Raw genomic sequence first — 21192 nt, 5'->3', positions numbered from 1 at the left:
GAGAAAGAATAATATAAAAAGTTATTTTATCAGTTTTTAATAATGTTTTCATGCATCAATACATACCTAAACATCTAGGTAAAAAAAAGGATAATGCAGGGGCGGATCCAGCTTTCGCCAATAGGAGGACCAAAATTTTTTTACCCATATCTTTACGATTAGCCGCACAAAATCGATTTTTATTTTGTTTGTTTGAAAGGGTAGCCCTAACAGTCAATATAGCTTATTCTTTTAAAACAACAAATATTTAATAATCCCATATATATATATATTGGCATGAAAGATTTTTAAATTTTATTTTTCAATTCTTCCCCTCACCTTATTTATTCACTCGTCTTCCTCCTCTTTTTTCTCCTCTCTTTTCCTTTTTTTTCTTTTCTCTTCCTTGCCCTTTTTCCTTTTTTTTGGCTCCGCCAAAAGTAAATGTAAATTTGACTAACAAAAAAAGCACTGCATAATTAAGGTCGTTTTGGTGCCAAAAATGTTGACAACCCCCCCCCCCCAAAAAAAAGGTTTAACACAAGATGTTGGTCATTTTCCGTACATTTCTCCCTTGTGACACACCTACCACAATTCCAGGGGGTGCTGCCTATGGAAAATAATACACGCAGCACCCCCTGGCAAAATCTTAGGGGTGATTCAGCACCCCCTCTCCCAAGGCGCGGTTCTAGACTGCCATGAAAATATTGGGGATGCGGCTAACATATCGATTTGGCCCTGCCCAATAATATTGATAGATCGATGGACAAATTTAAGAATCCATTGCAAAAATGTGTTTGAAAAACATCTGAAACCGCTATAAAACCATCAGACTTGACATGAAAATGCTATTAAACATATAAAACTAAACTTTTCGGTGAGCTTCACGTGCAAAATTCTGCATTATAATTTGGCGCGCAGAGTGCGCCGGAATGTTTTTTTACCCCCTCTAGCCATCCAAAACATGGATCAGCACTACTGACTCTAAACTTTGTTTTTAATAAGCTTAGCCTCTATCAGGAGTATATAGCGATAGAAAAATATCATAAAGAATGACAAAAATACGGAGCGCTTTTGACAAAACACGACATTTTTCAGAGTTTAAACTTCCTTTATGGCATTTCGTGGTGGCCGCGGGTGCAAGCCACTGATCTCTCCCTTAGTGGAGAGATCAGTGGTGCAAGCATTGGGAGGCTAATTTCGAAAAAAAAGTTTGCAAGGCAGTCTACTGTACAGCCTATTGCAGGAGATTATTGATTTCCTATACTCACACCTTAATGTATTCTTCATTTACATGATATTTTGCGAGGGAGCGTTTAGCGACCGAGCGAGAAAATGTTAGAATTTGAATATCAAAAACTTTGATTTTAGAGCACTTGACGACATGAATGGAATACTATATTAATCAATTATATTGGCCTTCGCATACAGGACCTATACATATGTTTTTTTCTCTCTATGGTATAATTTTTTTTTGATGGATTTAAGGGGGCTTCAGTCCCCTAATCCCTCCCCCCCCCAAAAAAAAAAAAAAAAAACCGCACCTGCCGCTTCCCAAGACCATGAAACCTTAAAGTATACATAGAACTAGTTGTAGACATTTTTTACCATAAAAGGATTTTCTTTACACCAATGATATTTTCTAACTTTCCACTTCATCGATCCGATCAAAGCACAGTGCATATATGGGCGTGGTCTATAATTATGTCTCATTCCACATGTTTTGCCCACAATAATCGCGACTGGTGCCGTTCTCACTCAAAGCGGTGCACGCTCGCTACTCATTTCACCCTAATTTTTCTCCATTTTAATTCAACACACGGCTATAGCACTAATCCGACACATTGAGCCTGCGGACAATAATTAGAAGCAAGATGTATACCACACTTTTACTAATAGTTTGCGTTATCATTTTGTATTTCACGTAAGTATTATGATCTTCAAGTTCTGGAAATAATAATTATGGTGTATATGACAGTAGGAGATATCGATGCAAATGGGTACACGGGTATTACGTTCGGAATCAGAACACTGCGATGGCCGGTGTTTACTCAGTATGGTTGTATAATTGGCCTTTGAGTGCATGGGACTGAATTCAGTGATATGGTGGCTTAAAAGTCTTGTTAAAATTTATATTTCCATGCACCCCTTGGTTAATCTGTATAGGCCTATACACATTTTTTTCTTATTCTATCAAATGACCTGTAGAAATGCAGATCTTCGGTTTTTGCTGGCTCCTGCACCCCCCCCCCCCAATTTTTTTTTAAATCTAATCTTATTTTGTTTTATTGAATTCAATACAATTGAATGGAGCTTTATGATATCATATTTGGACAGGTCTTCATTGACCCTTGTAGCTACTTTAATGGTGGAAAACTAATTTACTATGTTCATTCTGAGTGATGATTAAGATTTATTTTGTTATATGATCGCTGGGCTTTTACATACTTTGGGTAATTGGTGTTCTACATGACACAGTCTTGACAAACTGGAACAATTAATTGGCTCTGATTTTATTCTGACAAGTACCGTAGACCTAAAACGTTAACTATTGCATGACTAGATGCAAACTGGAAATACCTATACCTGGCTAGCTGGGAACAAAATAACACTTTTATGTGCTATTCACTTTAAATGAATTTCCCTAGAAAGCCTCTCTAACCTTTTTTATTTGACTTATTGCAGGTATGACAAATGGTGCAGGACATACTTTAAGAGGCAGGGCATCCCCAGCCCACCTTCCATACCTGTATTTGGAAACTTTATAGAGTGGTTTGTTGTAAGTATAATACAATCAGATTAACCCATTTCATATCCCCTATCTCACATTGTCCCTACACTGGGCACATGTTTGAATCTCTGAATCCATATTTCCCTTTTGTGAGTTGCCAGTCTTACCTGTTTATATTGTAAATTGTTTTTAAACATTATCTATGTAATGATTGCATTTGTTATTAACTGCTTTATTCCTATAAACTATAAACATATGCAAAATAAGATTTCAGTAGAGATTCACTAACAGCAATTTGGAGAGAGAAAACAGAATAAATGAAGGGGTACCCCAGGCTGAAATCAATTATATCTAACAGTTACATGCATGCCATAATAATGAATGTGCAATAGGTGGGCTGATGATGTTAAAGACCTCACTTTCTTTTTTCTTATGGTGTTGATCATTTCATATTTTCATACACACATGTTTGATATATCTCCATTGTAACAAGTTGCATAAGTTGCATCAGTGATTATCTTAACTCATGAAATCAGTTGGCAATACATTGTTTTTTCATTCTTGGAAGGAAAAAAATATATACTTTCGTTTTATTATGAAATAAAATAAATGGGGATATGATGACAACATCAGCTTGCTCACTGCATATATATTCATGAAGACAAATGCATAGATCTGTTTCAATAAAATAATGCAACATTTGAAAATGTCATATCTTTGTTATTCCTTGTCCAATTTTAATGAAATTGTCATTTTTTTTAAGTTTACTTTATCTGTTCAAATTATATCATTTTCAGCCTGGAGTACGTTTGTAAGTGTTTTGACATCATAGTTGATTTGTATAAGAAATTTCACTATTCATTGAGAAAATAAAATCGGCGGCGTCAACATTAAAATCTTAACCAAGGTTAAGTTTTTGAAATGTCATCATAACTTAAAAAGTATATGGATCTAGTTCATGAAACTTGGACATAAGAGTAATCAAGTATTACTAAACATCCTGCTTTAGTTTCAGGTCACATGACCAGGTCAGAGGTCACTTAGGGTCAATGAACTTTGACCATGTTGGGAGTATTTGTGGAATTGTCATCATAACTTTGAAATTTTATGGATCTAGTTCATGAGACTTGGACGTAAGAGTAACCATGTATCCCTGAATATCCTGTGTGTATTTCAGGTCACATGGCCGAGATCAAAGGTCATTTAAGGTCAATGAACTTTGGCCGTTTTGGGGTATTTGTTGAATTGGCATCATAACTTAGAAAGTTTATGGATCTATACACATGTAGCATATAGCTCATCAATCATATAGGCAATAAGGGTTATCAAGGTCATATTGGGTCAATATGGACATAGTATTTTATTATCATATGAGTGTTTTCTTTTGTGAATAAGTGTTCTTTAGCTGCTTTCAAAGTCAGCACTGTTATATCTAATTGCGTAATACAGGCGAGACTGCCAGAGGCGTTCCTCTTGTTTATCTATATCCTTTCTTTGATTATATGTTAGGAGTATAATGATATTTAAATTAATTCTCACAGGTATTTCATGATAGATTTGCTGAATATTTCCAGAAATATGGAAAGATTGTTGGGTAAGTTGAAGTATTTATGGAAAATAGATTTATAAGACTTTAAATTTGACAAAATATTAACTAAAAAGGAATAATTTCAAATAAAAAAATATTAATTTTTTGTTTTGAAAAATACATTTTAAAAGTATGATAATGTGTTTCTCATATGAATGTTATTTTGAAAAGATGATTAAAAAAGGTAACAAAAATACTGACTTGTTTTTATATTGTTACAGTGTCTACAATTTCCGGAAACCCACGCTCTTAGTCTCTGATCCAGATGTAGTGAGGAAAATATTGGTGAAAGACTTTGATCATTTCGTGAATCGAGATGTATGGAGCTTATTCTATTTTTAAATTTTTTGTAGGGTACATAATTATTGTCTTTGAGAGATTAGGATAAGTAAAGAGAAATTAAATCTCTGCAAATTATTTCCTTTTTGGAATGAAAAAATAAGTGAGAAAAGATATTTCAAGTTTAAATTGTAAGATGAAGACTGCTTGGTTATCAAAGGAACATCTTTAGATTAGCCTCTTGAAATCTAAATTCACTCATTATAAAAGCCAGGCACCTTTTTATCTTTATTATAGGTTCTCAGATTCTCCCTCTTTCATGTTAAAGTGAATGTATGTACCATGTGTTTAATGATCATAATTGAATAGAAGACTCTGGAATAGACAGTGTGAAATGTAAAGGGACAGATACTGTTTAAATAATGAAATAATAAAGGATTTGTATAGTGCGCATATCCACCTTATTAGGTCCTCAAGGGGCTCCTATATCACCCCGGCTAAGCTAGTATACCTATTCCGGTGCTCACAGCTTATTGAGGAATTGCTTCCTGGCGGTACCCATTTACATATACCTCACCTGGGTTGAGTGCAGCACAATGTGAGTAAATTTCTTGCTGAAAGAAAAACGCACCATGGCTGGGAATTGAACCCATGTCCCTCAGATTGAAAGACAAGAGTATTATCATCTAGACTACAACACCACCACACAAAAAAATCTCTGCAAAATATTTTCTATTTAAATAAGTGATAAAAGCTAGTTCAACTTTGAATTATAAGATGAATACTGCTTGTTTATCATGTATAGGTAGTTTCGAAACTTGTAACAATATCACTGCTATCAGAAATATTTGATAATGATATGGAGATTACTTTATGTATATTTTAGTATTTTTACTGATTCAAAACTTTGAAAAGGTATTTTTTTTTATTTGAATGCCTCTTATCATTACATGGTATTATTTTCTCCACCAAAAGCATGAATAACATTGGTTATATGATTTGATAGTGAAGTTTAATTATGTTTGTATCCTAGAGAGCTGTATTGAAGAATGATCTTCTCGATGGTGGTATGTTGAGTGCTAAGGATGAGAGATGGAGACAAATTCGTAATTTACTCTCTCCATCATTTACAAGTGTCAAGCTTAAGAGAGTAAGTGCTTTAAACCTATTCAGATTAATCTTTAAACAAGTAGTTTCCATAGTATTGAAATCATTTATGCCCTGTATATAGTGTGACTTGACATAATGATATACTGTAAATTTGACACTAAAACTCAACTGGCAAAGGGATGCGTTGTAATTTGATATATTGTCCCGTGTGTATGAGACATACTAATCACTTCTCCAAAACATTAAATGTGAAGAATATAAATTTAATGGAGGATTTTCATGAAAGTTGTAATCATTCACAAACTTGACTTAAACTAAACCGAAGCATGCATTTGAACTTGCATCTCATTTTTTTAAACATTTTTTTTTCGCAAATGATTTTTAAAAATTGTCCCCTTCTCACACAACTTTCTTACTAAATAATAGCATATGGTACTGTTCTATTGAGTTTTGCAATTATCATACTACTAGTAGTAGAAATCAAGTGTACTACATTTACAGCAGAGCTGAATTCCTGGTTGTATCTGATTGTCTATGATATCTTATAAAGAATATTGACTTCATATCACAATAATTATTCATGCTATATGAGTTGAAAATATGTCATTTTGTTTTATATTCAGATGTTTCCGTTGATGAAAGAATGTGCTGAAGTTCTTGTTGATGTTTCCACCAAATGTGATGAAGAGGGAAAGAATATTGAATGCAAGGAGTATGTATAATGTAACACTTGTAATATTTAGTTTTCATTATGTTTTGTATTGCTGTACCATCTGGCACCATTTTGTGAACACCTGCAGTTCTATCATATTCCTATTTTCAAAGTGCTATAATTTGGTATTTCGCCAGGTATATTACTTTATAATAAGGATGGTGAAAGGAGGAGCTTCAGCTATTAAGAAACCGATCCAGCTTTTTATGCATATCCTATATCTAAGAAAATGATATGCATTCAAGCTTGGATTAAGATGACTGGATAAGGTCTTTACACGGTGGTAAAATATAGCCTTCACCAGTCATGTTTAAGAAGAAAATACTGAATTTGCATCATACAAAAGTGTTTTTGTTGAACAAAGAAGTTAATAAGATTATTATTCTAGTAGAGAGTCAGTCATTTTGAAGTGCAGCAGAGTGATAAGCCTCGTTTTCAGCCTTGGTTGAAATGGGTCATTTCTCTTCTCATTTAATGACTCGGTCCCCTTTGTTTTTGAAGGCATATCACACACAGACTTAAATCATTGAAGAAACAGACACATGAACACTTCAGCATGATTTCAAAGGCATTCAAATTGTGAAATGGCTTATAAAGTAGTAATGCAAGTTTAATGGTGTGAATCTTCTTATTAACGTTTAATTTTGCTGAAAATGTACAGTGTAATTTAATTGCATATATGTTTATATAGTGGATATTCTTCTGAATATCACAATAATGTAGCTATTACTAGTATCTTTCTTTTTTTAAATTAGATTGTATGGTCCATATGCCATGGATGTGATTGGATCATGTGCCTTTGGTCTTCGTGTTAACTCTCAAACAAACCAAGATGAGCCTTTCATTCAATATGCAAAGCGAGTTTTCAACTTCAGTGCTACAAACCCAGTCTTTCTGATTGTCAGTAAGTAAAATTCACCACATTTATTTTTTTCAACAGAGTGTTTATATGAGTCCAACTTTCTTGCTGTTATATGCAATATACTATACAAAAGTTTCTCAAGGTTGTAATAATATTGAGAATGATGATGATTATGATAACAGCAGTAATAATAATGATGGTGATGATGATGATGATGATATTGATGACCCCTCCAAAAAAAATTTAAAAAAATAAATGAAGATAAATAAAATAAAATAAAATAAATCATGACCATAACCAAAAAATAAGATATTTTTGCCCTGGTGCTTTCAAAATGTTTGGCTTATTATACCACCGTTGATTAACCATGAAACTCTTATTTACCCATGGTAGTCTTTGGTGTGACTCTGGTGGTTATCTAACCGATGATCTCCCATTTATGTGACAGGCTTTCTACAACTGACTTCAGTTTCAGTTTTCAGTTTCAGTTTAGTTTATTTCCATTATTCATATACAGACATTAACATGCTTGACATGAGTATAACATAATTATATTGAGTTGAAATAAATCGTTATTGAGACAGAAGTTATACGCAATAAGAATTTAAATCAGTGAAAAATGGAGGGGCCTAAGTTGAAAGCAGAGCTTGTGAGTTATAGGCCCCAATGGAAGGAGGTGATAAGACATAAGGCTATATAGCTATTAAAAATAACAAGGTAAAAGAAAAGCAAAAGTTTATGTACCAATTGGTTTAATCACATCTGTGGCACGCCCTGGAAAGAAAGTAATGTTTTAAAGGGAGGTATGAAGGTAAAATGGAGCTGCTGAAAGGTTTAGATATCTACTGCTGCCTGAACTGCATAATCATTCAAAAAAGTATGTTTAAGTTTACGTTTGAATATAAACAATGAATTGGAGTCTGAAATGTCTTTGGATAGTCCATTCCAGTACTTCGGTCCTGAGAAAGTAATTGTTTTCTGAGCAAAGGTTGTTCGAGTCAGTGGTAAATGATAAAATGTACTTTGTCGAGTTGCGTATGAATGAATTACATTTCGTTTAACAAATAATAAGGTGACAATGGCTGGTAATTCATTTGTGGATAGCTGGAACATAAAAATTCCTAAATTATATCTATATAAGTCTGAGATTTTGAGAAGTTGATTTCCATGAAAGTAACGACTTGTATGGGAAAGAAAACCAGCATTGTTTATGTTTCTAACCGCACGTTTTTGAATGACAAACAACCTATGTAGTTGAGTTTTATTGCTATTACCCCAAGCAAGAATACCGTAATTGAGATAGGGCAAAATCAAAGTATTGTAAAGAGATAATAAAATTTTTTGGGGTAGATCATGTTTAAGTTTGTTTAAAATGCCTGTGTTTCTAGCCGTTAATGTACAAAGATAATTAATATGTGATTCCCACGATAGTTTGCTATCGATATAAATTCCAAGAAATTTTGTGGAATCGACTTTAGTTAAATTTGTGTTAGCAATCAATATATCACCGGGTAAAGATTTGATAGTATTACTGAACAACATATAATGAGTTTTGTTAACATTTAAAGATAGCTTATTTGCATTAATCCAGGCTTGGACCATTTTCAATTCCTCGTTCAGGATTTCAAGGAGGCTGGTGGGGTTACGGTGGGAGAAAAAAATATTAGAATCGTCTGCAAAAAGAATAAACGACAAATTATCAGATGAATGTTGAAAATCATTAATATACAAAATAAACAATAGGGGGCCTAATAAGGAACCTTGTGGAACACCACATGATACTAATCTCGGGTAAGAGTCCTGTCCATTAATACTAACGAATTGTTTTCTGTCGGAAAGATAATTTCCAAACCACTCCAAGGCCTTTCCTCGAATCCCATAATGGGATAATTTATGCAGTAAAATATTATGATTGATAGTATCAAAGGCCTTGGAGAAGTCAAGGAAAATTCCAACAGTGTGAGACATGTTATCTATGGCATGGGCTATCTTATCTAAGAAAACAAGTAATGCATGAGTTGTGGAGTGTTTCTGTCTGAAGCCAAATTGATTATTAGATAAGATATTATGATATATTAAAAATTTCATTGTACGTGAATATACTAGTTTTTCGAGAATTTTAGAGAGGGAGGTCAAAAGAGAAATAGGACGATAATTACCAAGATGATCAGAGGCACCTTTCTTTAGTATTGGTATGACTTTGGCGATTTTCATTTTCTGTGGAACGATACCATTTGTAATGGATAGATTCAAGATATGTGTCAGGGGTGCAATAATGTATGGTATGATCTCTTTTAATACACGATTTGTTATACCATCATATCCTGGGCTTTTATTTTGTTTTAGATTATTAACAATGTCGATAACTTCATGTTCTAAGATTGGGGTAAAGAATAAAGAATTTGGATTCGGGGATTTTAAAAAGTATTTAAAGTCTATGTCAGTTGAGGGAATGTTATGGGCAAGATTAGGGCCAATGTTAACGAAATAGTTATTAAATTCCTCAACAATTTCGAGGGGATTTAGAATGTCATTGTTATTTATGCAGATTTTTGGTATTTGGTTGGATATCTTTTTCCTTTTCAGAATATCGTTTATTGTATTCCATGTACTTTTAATGTCGTCCTTGTGTTTAATGAATTCTTTCGAATAAAAGTTCTTCTTAGCAAGCCTTAACGAAGATGTTAATATATTACGGTAAGAAGAATACTTGGATTTATTCAAAGAAGTAGGGTTGTTTTTATATTTATAAAATAGATTGTTTTTATATTTATAAAATAGATTGTTTTTTTTATTGATGCACTTTAATAAAGCCTTGGATATCCATGGACGCCTTGGGCGTTTTTTATAATTTGAATGTTTTTTTCGAATTGGGATACAAGAGTTAAAGTGATGCATAATTATTTCTATGAATTGTTCGAATGCGATGTTAGTATCAGTGCAGTGATAGATTGCAGTCCAATCAACTGTATCGAGTTCATTTTTTAAGCGGTTGATGTTGTATAGTGACAGATCACGTGATCCTATATTGTTTTTTGTTTTAGGCTTTGGATTAAGAATAGTATTAGGTATCAATGTAAAGATGGGGAAGTGGTCTGAGATATCACTAACTATAATTCCTGACTTGAAAATTGAAGTTCCTCCAACAAAAATATTGTCAATCAATGTAGCTGATGTATCGGTTATCCTGGTTGATTTGGTAATCGCTGGAAAGAAATGTTTAGATAGCATTAAGTTAAGAAAGTCATGACTATCAGTGTTTTGGTCACATCGGAGTAAGTCAAAGTTAAAGTCTCCCATAATAATGCATGTTTGATTATTCAGTATTTGTGCTGATAATAATGACTGTAATGTTTCAATAAAATCTTTAGGATTTGTATTTGGGGGTCTATAGATTTCACCTATGATTATATTCTTTTTATGAGGAGAGTGTAATTCGACAAAGATAGTTTCTATAGTATTTGATATAATGGTTAGTTCGTCGTTTATTGTAAAATCAAACCCGTCGGGAATATACATTCCCACACCGCCACCTCGTTTCTCAGTTCTATTATTAGAGACAAAGGTAAATCCTTCTATATTATAAAGCGAGGAGGGAGTGTGTTTGAGCCATGTTTCTGCAATGCCGATCACTGACCACTGATATTTTAGTTGTTTAGCAAATGCTTCTAATTGGTCGAAGTTTCTATTGAGACTCCGAATGTTATATTGTAAAAGTATTATATTTTTATCATTGTGTGTATTTAAATTGGAGAAAAACATTTGCTCAGAAAAGTAGTCAGAGTAAGGGTTGTTACCCTCTACGGTTGTTGATTCGAAATCGAGACTAAGTTCAGTAGTTTGGGGGTTAGGATATGCTTCAGTTGACTGAAGGTTCTGAAAAGATTCAGAATTAGACAGCGAAGAATTTGATGGCAAGGATCCGGCAGTTCTCTGAACAATAGTTGCTAGTTCAGGCGCAGAATGAAATGTATTAAGGCCACTCGTCATAAAATGTATGTGTTAACACAAATTGCGTGAGAGCAGGGCGGGTAAAATATACCGAAGGAATTCCAAGGCGCACGGCAGATGTGAATAATAATAGTACATGAAAAACTATGAAAAGCAAACTAGTACATGTGTTGTTAAGATTGGTTTGATCTGTATATAAAATGGAGATTGTAACTGAATAGAAGGTGTTCAAAGGGAAATACCCATAGCCTAAAATACAAAAAATGGCTGAAACGCGTAATCCAAAAATGACAATGGAACGCATGATATTGGTTGAATCAATATACTGATGAGGGGTGGTCCAGCTACCGCTAAGTTCCAAATTTTGAGAAAAGATAATTGGTGGAAAGTTTTACAGCATGGGAGTTACGACAGTGTCGTTCATTTGTAGAAAATCAATGGTTATCATAGGAACTAATATTATTTAAGGGAATTGTCAAAACAAAACAACACAAAAATATAAACTTGAGTGGAATATACACCAGTATTGTGAAGTAAATAAGTATCAATGCATGAGTTCAAGTTACTAGATTTTAGATTTTTTCATCTGTAAATGATACGCATACCCATTCATTTCTGGAGCCTGGAAGCCCGCTATATAGGCCTGCAAGATAGAGGAGTAATTAATGTTTACCGATAAGATTCCAAGTATAATTGTAGTTTGTAATCGCCAGGCATTGTGCATAATCTTGCCTCCAGACCCCAGGAAAGAAATAAGTAATACAAAAAGAACTCAAAATCCAGAAACATGAATTACCGTACATGTAAATAGCATAGATATGAATGTGAACTCCACACATCACCTGTCACTTTAAAGGAGAATGTAACCCTTAGAACAAGATAGCTTGCGCGAAAACAGAAAAATCAAAGAAAAAGACCAACGAAAGCCCGAGAAGAATCAGACAAACAATGAGAAAGCCACGAGCACCCGAATACCGCGATCACCAATGCCACGGAGATCCCCACACGGGCAACGCGACAAAGATGCGCGATGCCACCTGCGAACAACTCTCCCCATTACATTAGTACACATTTCACCCAAATTGCCTCCCCCATCACATCCACCTGTTGACCACGCATTTTCTCCACAGGAGGGCATGCAATGCAGACCCTCAAAGGACACATCATGGACAAAGAGCCCACATCACCACAAGAAAAAGCAAAAAGAGACATCCCGCGGGGGCACCCCACAGTCCATCAAAGGGAAAGCCGTTCACATATGGCACCACACATCCCCGCCACATCGCCAATGCGAGGACCCCCGCAGCACCAGCGATCGCAACACTCAAACGCCCACAACCCTCCCACCGCCCGTCCGACCCCTCCCAAACCCCCGCCGATCCGCCTCCCCGACCCCTCTGCCACGACACAAGCCTACCTATTCCAAAGGTCTCACTCCCCTTTAAGCCATCCCATCAACATACTACATGTATGTACATGATGTATGGAAAAGGATTGAATAGCTTATGATCGAAAATAATTGATACAGTACAAAGACATGCGGAATGCTCATGAATATCTTGGACACAAATAGAAAATATGTGGGTGTTAACAGCTGCAGTAGACATCTTCATCAAGACATTTAAGAAAACCTGTGAATGATTTTGTCAAATGTTATGCATAGACATCTCAGCGAATGGAAGGGACAATGCCAGGCAACGGTAACTATATGCGGCAAAATGACATTATTTCATGTCTCTTGAGCATCTACAAAATTCGGATATCCTAGCAAACATGTCCATTACAAGATAAAGTACGATTTATAACTAGAAAGATCACGTACAAAGTAGACATTACGTATTCATTTATTTATTTTTAAAGTCATTTACTATAATGCTAAGTCGTGTTCTTTACGCAAAGACATATAAAATGGAAAACAAAAAACAACAACAAACAGTAGTTTGTTTCTTCTTGAATCTATACGTATAATGAATACACCGTATTCCTTTTGACATGGTACCATACTTTATGGCTAGAAATCAAGACATTTTTTTTTTTCCTTAGGCCAACATTTTTTTTTAAGGTTAATATGTCGTATAATACAACTAAGTTCTAGACCTTTTTTAATATCATTATGTTCTCTCGGATACATTTGAACTTTAAAAGACTGCTGTTTGATTTCGCTTGAATATATTAATAAAAATGTATAGGCCTTTTTTTTAAATCATGAATCAATTGAATGAGAGAGGTCCAAGATCTATAATATAATAAAATGACAATAAAAATGACAAGCAATTCAATTGCCAGATTACATAAAATTGCTCCAAGATCTATAATATAATATTTTGAGCTGTCATGCAATAACAAAATAAAAAAAAATAAATGAATAACAATTTGAAGACCTATTCTAGTGCTGTTCCGTCCTCTCAAACATTTAAACTGAAAAGGCTGCAGTTTTATTCATCTCTCAACTACAAATAAAAGTTGTCAGTTTTTCCTCATTATACCGTTATTTTATCTGTTTATGGCTAGTAGATCAAGTAAAACAGAGCATAAAGTGATCCGGGAAAACAAAGTGAAACAGGTTTTCTTGAGAAACTGGGGGAAAATGGGGACCCCTAAGATTTGGGGAAAATCTTAAAAAATCATGGAAAAGTTTAGGATTTATTATCTTGTAGATCTAAATTTCATTTCCCCCCTAGAGATATGATGATTTGAAGAAAACCTGCTTCACTCCACCTCTCCAGAACACCCCATACTCTGTTATAGATATATAGAGTATAAAAAGGTTGTCAAACCTTTTTAATGTATTCTCGTTCTCCAGCAGAGACATTAAATATGGAGGCAATACTCTCAATAAAGACATGATATTAAAAATATCAAGTGTAAGTTGAGAAAAAATGACAAGTAATTCGTAATTCAATTGCCAGGTTACATAAAATTGCTTCAAGATCTATAATATAATATTTAGAGTTATCATGCAGTAAAAAGACACTGGATGTGAAGAAACTGCAGTCTTTAATCTATGAATAAGATATCCATATCATTGTAAGTTTAGCTCATTACATTATTTATGGCAATAGGTCAAGTAAAAAACTAAATAACAATTTGAAGACCTATTCTAGTGTTGTTCCGTTCTCTTCTAACATTTGAACTGAAAAGGCTGCAGTTTTATTCATCTCTCAACTACAAATAAAAGTTGTCAGTTTTTTCTCATTATACCGTTATTTTATCTGTTTATGGCTAGTAGATCAAGTAAAACAGAGCATAAAGTGATCCGGGAAAACAAAGTGAAACAGGTTTTCTTGAGAAACTGGGGGAAAATGGGGACCCCTAAGATTTGGGGAAAATCTTAAAAAATCATGGAAAAGTTTAGGATTTATTATCTTGTAGATCTAAATTTCATTTCCCCCCTAGAGATATGATGATTTGAAGAAAACCTGCTTCACTCCACCTCTCCAGAACACCCCATACTCTGTTATAGATATATAGAGTATAAAAAGGTTGTCAAACCTTTTTAATGTATTCTCGTTCTCCAGCAGAGACATTAAATATGGAGGCAATACTCTCAATAAAGACATGATATTAAAAATATCAAGTGTAAGTTAAGAAAAAATGACAAGTAATTCGTAATTCAATTGCCAGGTTACATAAAATTGCTTCAAGATCTATAATATAATATTTAGAGTTATCATGCAGTAAAAAGACACTGGATGTGAAGAAACTGCAGTCTTTAATCTATGAATAAGATATCCATATCATTGTAAGTTTAGCTCATTACATTATTTATGGCAATAGGTCAAGTAAAAAACTAAATAACAATTTGAAGACCTATTCTAGTGTTGTTCCGTTCTCTTCTAACATTTGAACTGAAAAGGCTGCAGTTTTATTCATCTCTCAACTACAAATAAAAGTTGTCAGTTTTTCCTCATTATACCGTTATTTATTTATTTATGATACCATAATTTATAGGTAAAGGAGTTTAGTAGTAAGACATCATCTTGGAGTATAGTATTATGAAATGTTGAAATCAATTAGATCATGAAACTTTACTATAGTACATCATTATGTTATACCTTTTATTTTCAGGACAGGGATGTTAGTCATGGTAGGTCTTCCATTCACTGGTGCCCTTGGTCTTGAATTGAAGAATAACATTGGTATCCTTGACAAATATCTTGGTTGATAGATTTTTCTGCTTTCTCATATGCTACCGTAGCGAGCTTAGCTCTGCGAGCTTTCATGATTGGTGGAAGATCGGTTCTCACCGAGATTCTGCTAATATTATTTGCATCGCTATGAGGTACGCGTTGCTGATGCTCGTAGGCTTCTAGGATACGCTGACGATCACTAAAAATAACGAATTTCGCTATGATAGGCTCAGGACCAGGGGGAGGGGCGGCTGCTCCAGCTTGCGACTTGCGGGGTAACCGATGTGCATTTGCAATGGATATGGCATTTGCATCCTCCACTGATAGACCAAGATTAACGAAGACGTTGCGGAGCTTCTCATAGACGTTTTCATCTCTGTTATGGGGGACCCCATAGAAAAGGAGATTAGCCTTTCTCTGGTAGAGCTCGAGGAGAATCAGTTTCTTCTCTATGGCTGACATGTCGGCTTTGTGGTCCTCACGTAGTTTTGGAAGTTGGACGGTCTCTAGATGGCAAGTCCGTTCACTCGTAGCCGTCATAGCGGTTTCTAGGTCAGATATTTTGCGGTGCATGGTTGCAGTGTCGTTGCGTAACTCATCTATCTTCTGACATAACACCTCGGATAGCGTTTTTATGTCGGCCTTCAGTTCGGCGATACTGTTGGGCGTTGGCTCGGGTTGAGCGACCTTGTCCGAGGCGCTAGTACTAGCACGTGTAGTACGCGTTGACATGGTGGTGAAGGGAGTAAAAGTCAAGCCAAAAGTAGCAAAATAATGAATTTCTGCACAAAGTATTGATGAAGAGGTAGTATAACAACGTTCCGCTGAGCAAATGTCGCAAATCAAAGAAGTAAATGGTATATGGTATGGCTGTAATAGTAGTAGTTAAAAAATGCATGCATGGTACCGCGGAGCTGACCAAAACACGTCTTTACACCATGGCGTCCAGTTCAGACTTAATTTCTCTTTGGACTTTTCCTCTTTTTCCCCATGTGTAGTGTTGTTTCCATGGACTGCACCCATTCTGAATTTCTTCAAGTTGGGTACAATGCCCAAGGATATTGAGAAGTTTTTCTTAGAGGTGTTTGAGAAGGCTATAGCAGATAGACAAGCAAGTGGGGATACAGGGGTGAGATTAATGTCAAAATTTATTGATATTTCCCTGCTTCGAAAAATGAAAATGGATTGATTAGATTATGATAATGAAATTTCTAAATTGGACAGGATAAATTTATGAATAAGTACAAATATAAGAAATCAAATAAAATGAAATTGAATATTTTTGAAGGGGAAAACATTTCAAACACTAGTATCTTCATGTGGTATTGATTATATCTTTAAGTTGACTGCATCTTCAGTCCCAATTGTTAGATCAGATAACATAGGAATAAAATAATCATTTAAGGTATGACCAATTAGCAACAATGTATTTGTTCTAAAACAATCTGTTATAATGTTTGCTTCTGTTAATGCAAAATAGGAAAAAAGCTTAATATTTGAGCATTTTTTAGTATTCTCTTGATCGCTGGGGACCACTTTTGTTTTAACCATTGATCAGATCAGTAATTTAACACAATTATTATTAATGAATATTGTTTTATGATTCTTAGCAATTAGATTTCCTTCAGTTGATGTTGTCTGCTCACAAGGAAGATGGTGATGTGAAAAGGATGAACGACGACGATGATGATGTGGCAGACTTAGCTCAGGAAACAAGCTGGAAACCAAAACAGAAGACTGCTCTCAATAGAAGTGAAATTATAGGAAATGTAAGGCCCTTCTCTTTATGAATACATAATCAATATTTCTGTGCAGGTACTATTGCCAAACCCTTTTCTGGGGGACAAACTTTGTTCTCTCATAATGATCATATGTATACACTGAAATGTGTTATAAATATTGTAATAATGCCCAGGTTTATTAAATGAGTATTGAAGTTGATCAAGACATCTTTTTTTTTAAATAGATAGTTTGAATTACATTCCTTGAATTCCTAAAAACAACCTTTCAAAATCCTTTTGAAAGGATTTTTATTTAAGTGCAAAGTATGTCCTACCTCATAATGTTGCTTTTTCATAGATGGCTCATTACCAGTCTATTTTGGTCTCGCCCAATTTAATTTTTGTACTTTTTTATTATTTTTTTTATTTCAGGCAATAACCTTCCTCTTGGCTGGTTATGAGACTTCTAGCACAGGTTTAGGCTTTGTTTCCTATCTCCTAGCAACCAACCAGCATGTTCAGGATCACCTTATAGAGGAGGTCAAGGAAAAGGCGCCCTCACTGAATGATATCACTTTTGAGACGGTAACGAAGATGGAATATCTGAATATGGTTATCATGGAATCAATGAGAATATATCCCCCTGGAGAACTGTAAGTTTTATTTTGACTTGCCTTTTTTTGAAAATGCAGATATTGTATCCATATTTCTAAGTTAAAGCATAATTCCACTTTCTTTCAAGATTTTAGCTTAATGTACATTGTTTTATTGATTTTTTAAAATAGTTTTTGCATTCATACAATGTTTGAGTAAAATATAAATTAACAATGCAGCAAAATATCAAGTTAGAATTATACTGAGAGGATAAACAAATGTGTAGAAAATTCTTGGGGAAAGGTCGCCTTGTGGTTTTTATTGCTTTGTATTTGTGAATTGTTGAATATGACTGTTATGACATTATTTTACATTAATTTACCAGAAAATTATTTGAAGAATAATTTCATCATTTGATTCTATAGTAGTTAACCTGGTAGTTTCCTTGATGTGTAATTTTTTACTTTATTTTCAAATTTATATGTTACTGAATGAGAAATGAATTTACAAATCAGAAAGGAGGTGCTCTATAAATGTATATTATTATTTGAATTAACAACATAATAGTTACCTGTCAATCTTTTTTATGTTCATACTAGTATTCTTTGGAAAATTACAGTTAACAGTCAGCAATTTGTGCATTTACCTTCCAGCCTAGACCGCGTTTGTAACAAAGAAATCACCTACAATAATATCACCATCAAGAAAGGACAACATATTCTTATACCAATATGGAACCTTCAACATGATCCTGACCTTTGGCCTGACCCAGAGACCTTTGACCCTGAAAGGTATTTGATGCAAACTCAATATCATAATACATTCTTTATATTCTATACATAATTATTTCATAATCCTGCTAAGCTGTAAATTGAAGCAATATATCATTAAATCTGTGATGTAAAAATTAGACAAAAGTACAAATTTCTACTTATACAATATGGCCATAGAAAACACATATTGAGTACATTAAAGGAAATATAAAGTAATTTTCATACTATTACCAAAAAAAAAAAAAATAAGTGGCATCCCTGATTGATTTAGACTTGCACTGTTCATATAATCTTGGATATGCTATATTGCTCACTTTATGAAAATGCATTCATTATTTTTAAATGCAATTGGAGCTGTACTACAGTCTTGTGCAGATATGATCAAGAAGAATGTCACAAAGGAATTAGTTGAAATTCTTGGACAATCAATATTTAAACGTCTTTAATTATCTAATATCATGCTTCAATACTATTTCATTAGACTTTTTAGTGTTCAGGAATACTTACTTCAAACCATCAAAAATACTAAAAACTAACAACTTGAAATTATTTTTCATGTTCCAAACTTTCAACCTTTTTGCTTGTAAGTATATTGTATGTCACAGAAACTAACATAATTAATGATTAAATTCTAGGTTCAGCAAGGATCGTCGAGGAAACAACCACCCATGTGGCTGGCTACCCTTTGGTATGGGCCCACATAGTTGTATCGGTGTCAGGTTTGCATTGTTAGAGATCAAAGTAGCTATGGTCTGCATCCTACAGAAGTTTTATTTTGAAATTTGCCCTGAGACAGAGGTAAGAACATAAACATATGGAATTAATATTGCCTGTTTAATAGCTAAACCAATCATCAGTGAGATAAGCTTTGAGCATGTTGAAGTTTTTATGAAGTGCGTTAACATATGGGGTGATTCACAAAGGTGTATTGATCTTCAGGCTATTTTACAGAAATGTCACAGCCATTCATTCACCCATGGCAACCGGTGCTCAACAATTTTTATCCAGTTTTTATCGCCTAGTACAGAAATGTAGACACAAATTTGCTCTTAATAGAAACTTGGTGTTGTAGTCATTATCATTATGAGGGGAAAATAAACATGGTTTTATTTTCATTTTTTTTTTCTCATTGTTATAGATTCCACCAAAGCTTGGCAACCTGAGTTTCCTTACCCCTCCCAATGGAATCAACCTACGCATCCTTCCTCAATTTCGTTACAACCTACGAAGTCGATGAGCATAATTATGTACCAGCTTTGTATTAGACTGAAATATGAATGTTGAACCTACATTCCTAAAGAATATAGAAAGGTCCTAGTGACATGTACATTATTCCATAGTTGTCCTAGCTTTAGCAATTCAACATTAAACCATTTTTAATCTAATGTTGTTGCCTAATGTATGTTCCAGTCTTAAGATGAGTTTAAAAGTGACACTGTAATGTTCAATACACATCCCAGGTGTAGATATTTTCATTGGGTAAGCATATTAGTCTAATGTATTAGGGTAACTCGTGGTCATCATGAAATTTCATTTGCTTATGTACTTATGCATGCTATCTTTATTATTATTTGATTTATATCAAATTCCATTGGGCCAATATCAGATTCTTACGCTAAAATGACAAGTGAATAAATGCACTAGTTTCAGAAAAACTTCTATACATTGTTGTATAAAATGATACATCAAATAAACAGAACAAGTTAAATATTTCCCATGTGGAACAAATTATGCAATTCAGTGCTAATATGGTTGGAAAATATCACAAAATCTGATGTCAGAAAATTTTGATGGGCCAACATTAGATTTTGACACCACTAAACTGATGTTTGTCCTGCATTCAGATTCTTTGTAGGACCAACTTTATTCTGAATGCTGTTACTATTGCTACTACTTCTTCCTATGCTTATCAAAAGCTGTTCATAGTCTCAAACTGTAATCATTAGTTGTCAATTTCTATAACTTATTTTAGGTAATCACAATAAATTAAATAACATATAACTTTTCACAGTTTTTCATACTTTTTCAAAACAGTAATGAGTTACAATAATGAGGAATAATTTGCCATCAAAATCTGAGTGTATTTTCTAAATTCTTTGAAAGAAATGTTAACCTTTTCTTTTCAATTCATACTTCTCACTGAATTAACTTTGTGGCATTTTAGATTTTCCTATTAATATTGGATTTTTTATAATGTTTTTTTTTATAGTCCTGTATATTGCATCTCTTGATTTATTAGAGTGATGAATGTCAACTGGTATTCGCTTTTCCATCGTATTCTCCTGTAACCTTATTGATGTTCTATTAGCAATAATGTTAATATTTACAGTAGATGACAGATCAAGAAAAATAAGAGGGGAGATTATACGTGTATATTTTCATGTGTATATAACAAGCTCTGCTGTAAAACGAGGTTAATCTAATATTGATTTCAATTATTGAATTTAATTATGAATAAAGAATTACAAATTCATTAATCATTTTTTCTTTGTTCAATTTTTTCTGGTATGTTTTAATAGAAGTAGTGAAGATAGTTGCCATTTATCTCAACAAGGTAAGCTATGTTACATTATTCCTATGAAAATAAAATAACACAATCAATTATTTGCATTTGAAATTTTTAAAGAACAGATGTGCTGAGTTTATTTTATTCCTACAGAGCTATATATAAAAAAGTGAGATATATAATATATACAGGATCAACAGTAGTATGTCAGAAGTGTAAAAAATTGTTATGTTAATCAGATAATTTATGTAAGCTT

The 21192-nt window shown here is 33.8% G+C and overlaps 1 protein-coding gene across 2 annotated transcripts; it reads left to right on the top strand.

Moving 5' to 3' along the window:
* Positions 1 to 1525: 1525 nt before the first annotated feature.
* On the top strand, positions 1526 to 20903 carry LOC129265125 (cytochrome P450 3A27-like). Of its 2 annotated transcripts, none has more exons than XM_064101702.1 (13): positions 1526 to 1903; positions 2665 to 2758; positions 4252 to 4304; positions 4520 to 4616; positions 5611 to 5727; positions 6311 to 6399; positions 7155 to 7303; positions 16341 to 16471; positions 16953 to 17111; positions 17496 to 17716; positions 18311 to 18448; positions 19066 to 19228; positions 19569 to 20903. In XM_064101702.1, the coding sequence occupies exons 1-13, from the start codon at positions 1854 to 1856 to the stop codon at positions 19665 to 19667; spliced, it is 1560 nt and encodes a 519-aa protein (XP_063957772.1). In that variant the 5' UTR covers positions 1526 to 1853; the 3' UTR covers positions 19668 to 20903. The 2 variants fall into 2 exon arrangements, with proteins under 2 accessions (XP_063957772.1, XP_063957773.1); XM_064101703.1 differs by having other exon boundaries at positions 1709 to 1903; positions 4520 to 4583.
* Positions 20904 to 21192: the final 289 nt, after the last annotated feature.

The sequence above is a fragment of the Lytechinus pictus genome, chromosome 7 (assembly GCF_037042905.1).
Source record: "Lytechinus pictus isolate F3 Inbred chromosome 7, Lp3.0, whole genome shotgun sequence".
Classification (NCBI taxonomy): Eukaryota; Metazoa; Echinodermata; class Echinoidea; order Temnopleuroida; family Toxopneustidae; genus Lytechinus; species Lytechinus pictus.
The sequence above is the reverse complement of the archived record's forward strand: the minus strand, read 5'-3'. Positions and strand labels throughout refer to the sequence as shown.

What these genes read in the sequence shown, in the direction of transcription:
- LOC129265125 (XM_064101702.1), top strand. Translation starts at nt 1,854, where the DNA reads ATGTATACCACACTTTTACTAATAGTTTGCGTTATCATTTTGTATTTC. An exon ending in CAAGTGTCAAGCTTAAGAGA is followed by an intron (nt 5,728 to 6,310) that starts GTAAGTGCTTTA and finishes TTTTATATTCAG; the next exon opens with ATGTTTCCGTTGATGAAAGA. An exon ending in GAAGTGAAATTATAGGAAAT is followed by an intron (nt 17,112 to 17,495) that starts GTAAGGCCCTTC and finishes TTTTTATTTCAG; the next exon opens with GCAATAACCTTCCTCTTGGC.